Consider the following 3,382-nt stretch of genomic DNA (forward strand, 5'->3'; position numbering starts at 1 on the left):
CGCCTCAGAGCCAACGCTGATTGGACGTTCGTGTGGTGAACGGCTCCAAATTTTCTTTAACGGAGAGTCTCCAGACTGATCTGCGAGTGAAACCTTGAAAGCTCGCGAGATCAGGATGGTCTCACCAGGCTAGGACCACATAGCCAAGTGGTCTGGGTCGCAGCGGACAAAAATTGGATCTGTGTTGTTCAGACAGCCAATGAAAAGATCAGATCCAGGTCGCATATGGGCCAAAACATCGGATGTGGGTCACTTCAGGCTGCAATGTGAACGTAGCAATAATGGCACAGATTTTTGCCCTGATCTTGACCTTCTGAAAGGTCCTGAATCGGTTCTGCAGCGTCAGGACTGCTTCCATTGCAAATCAGGGTCCATTATCCTGTCATGCTCTGTCCCTAAAATTAAATCAGTGGCTGGAGTTTGAAAATATGAACTTTTAAAGCTTTAAAGCATCAATCAGTCAGAGAAGCTGATCCGGAAGCTGACTGCATTCGAAGCGTTATCTGTCATCCAGTCAGCTTTAAACTACTAAAATATGCATATAGGGTTACAATCCACCAGGTTTACATTAAAAAGGTGTGAGAGTGTATTTATTCATGAACAAGAAAAGGTGAGTGTTCTCTGATCTATGGCTGAAACAATCAGATTAACGAATTATTGAAATAATTAACTAATCTAGTAATTGAGTCATCCTTAACTGGAGCAGAGACTCTAAAACATGCTTTTAGTTGACAGAGTATCCACCTAAGAGCAGTAATTATATTAGTGCTGCAGCTAACAATTATTTTATATTTTTGATTAATAATTGACAGCAAAAAGTTCCTTATAGAAGACTTTTTAAAATTATACCAGGTAAAAAAATTAAGCTTTTCCACTTGAGGAGTTCTGGAAAGAGCGTATTGACAGAAGAAAAACATTTTTATCCCATTTTTAAGTGTTTGCACATATTCTTTTTATTTTGGTATTATTGCTTCTCAAGGTGGGTCGCTCTGTCAGCTAAAGGCTTGTTTTAGAGTCTCTACATTCCAGTAAACGATTGATTGATTACTAAATTAGTTGACAATTATTTCAATAATTGAGTAATCCTGATTAATTGTTTCAGCCCTAAATTATACCAACATTGAAAGTGGAAAAATTTTACTTGTTCTTGGTTCTGTGAAAACACTATAGTAACAATATAGTTAACAGATGAATTGATGAGCAAAATGATCGTTAGTTGCAGCACTTCTCTGTTCACTCCACTGTGATATTTTCTTAATGGACTGGGGTAAAACCAGTGCTCTGAATTGGGCCGTTCTAGTAAAGCTTTACTTCTAAATTTTACCCACATGATGTTAAATGGCTTCATTTGCTTTGGCGCTAAACATTTCCTGCACATTGATGTTGCTGCTGAGCGACGGAAATGATCATGGCTGTGTTGTTTACCTGCCTCCAAAGCGCTCGAACAAACCGCAGCAGTTCTTCACTCAGAGGTCTGACTGCAAGCTAGCATTAGCGCATCCGAGGAGAACCTGGCGCCGACAAAATGCCTGCAACGTATTTTCAGATAAAAGGTAAGATCAGGGGCGGAGATAGACGTTTAGGGGCCCTGAACACAAAAACCACCTGGAAATAAAAATAATCTGGGAAATAGAGAAACAAACAGGAAGTTACTGTGTTGCTGTTTAATATGAATGTTTTAAAATCACCTGCAGTAAATAAAAAAATGTGAATCTTTAAAAATATTTAAACTCATTTTGCTCCAATTATAGTGTAAACACTTCTAAGAAGATAATCTATTTCAGAGGAAAATTAATGCTAATTCCACACGCGATTGAAGCTGCAAAACAAGGACAGCTTCTTCATTTCTGATGCTTGTCCACATTAAGGTCAGACGCGCCTCATCTTTGATGCTTCTGAAGCGCATCCAGTAAAGTGTGCCCAGATGCGTCTGATGCTTCTCTCATTGGTTGATCTGACGCGTCGAGCAGCAAAAGTTAGCATCTGCTTGTGAAGCGCTTCCCACGCCTCAGAAGCTCAGAAGCTCAAGATGCGTCGCTTCTGCTGATGGAGACGCGCTGCAGGACCTTTTGATGCGTGTTAACCATAGACTTTGCATGTAAACCGGCTGTTTCTGCTGCTCAAAGCGCATCCGGTGTCAACGAAGCATTACCAAGACAAAAGATTTTAACAGGCTAAAATGAGGCAGCAAGCGCAGCATATAGTTATAAAGCAGTATAATGGGAAAACCTACAGCATAATATTTAAAGGTTGGATCATAATCCTGTTAACCTGGAGGCACAGTTGACATTTTGAGGTTTCATTTTTTTTTTATTGTCAAACATCTTAAACAGTTTTTTTCCCCTTCTAATTTCAGCAAATAAAAATGAATCTTCCATTTTATTTAGTGATCAACGATCAGGTCAGACGTGTCTGCACCCTGTTTCACGTACATCTGAGTTCACTGTGCACAAGCGTCCAAGTCGAGGCATTGGGCGCTTTTCTGATGCCAAAACAGCGACGGTGTGAAACCTGAATCACATGACTGTGTAATTGTGTAAAGTATTGATATTTTATCACACATGCATGCACCAGAAAATGAATACGGTAGTTATTAGCAGCTGTAAGTACAGTGGAAAATGCATTTTTTTTTAAAAACAGTATTCTCGTTAATTCCTAAAGATTGATTCTTATAACTGGAGTTGGAAAACCTAAAAACCAGCAGTGAAAATGACCCTGAACGCACCATCGTCCTGGTGAAACATGGCAGTGCTTACATCTTGCTGTGGCAATACTTTTCAGCATCGAGGAAGCTGGTCGAGGTTATGAGAAGATGGGCGGAGCTAAACTAGGCTAGCGGTAAAATAAATGATCAATGCATAGTCATGGGTTAGAATGGCCTAGTCAAAGCTCAGCTCCTAATTTAATTTATGAAAGGAGCTGATGCAGGAGCTCTCCACCCAGCCTGTTTCTGCTGGTAGCGTCACACCGTCAAAGATCTGGGGCTTTAGCAGAAGAAGGACTGAGAGGGACTGAAAACGAACTCTGACCTTTCTGTTCAGACCTCTCTGCAGATTTTACCCCCTTCGTCTAAAGCTAACGCCATTTTATTTTGTCAGGTTCTTGGACGCTGGAGGAGCTGAGCTCCAAGCTGGGCGCCCCGAAGGAGCTGGTCCACAGGAAGCTGGCTCTGTGGCAGCAGCACGGCGTTCTGAGGGAGGAGGCTGCCGGGCGCTACGCCGTGCAGGAGACGGGCTCCTCCCGGGAGAAGGTGGACAGAGGGGTGATGCTGATTGACAGCGACGAGGAGAGGGACTCCAACACCACCACCCAGTCTGAGCAGAGGGAGGAGAAGCTGCAGGTCTGCTCACCTTTTTATGCAGAACATCTGAGAAATGCTTCA

At 42.1% G+C, this 3,382-nt stretch overlaps 1 protein-coding gene across 1 annotated transcript in view; it reads left to right on the plus strand.

Moving 5' to 3' along the window:
- anapc2 (anaphase promoting complex subunit 2) overlaps positions 1-3,382 on the plus strand; it is a 16,108-nt gene that overhangs the window by 9,520 nt on the left and 3,206 nt on the right. The window contains exon 13 of the mRNA XM_015385902.1: positions 3,099-3,358. Coding sequence (XP_015241388.1) covers positions 3,099-3,358 — 260 coding nt within the window. The remainder of the gene's footprint in view (positions 1-3,098; positions 3,359-3,382) is intronic.

This window comes from Cyprinodon variegatus, unplaced genomic scaffold, assembly GCF_000732505.1.
Source record: "Cyprinodon variegatus isolate N-32 unplaced genomic scaffold, C_variegatus-1.0 Scaffold351, whole genome shotgun sequence".
Classification (NCBI taxonomy): Eukaryota; Metazoa; Chordata; class Actinopteri; order Cyprinodontiformes; family Cyprinodontidae; genus Cyprinodon; species Cyprinodon variegatus.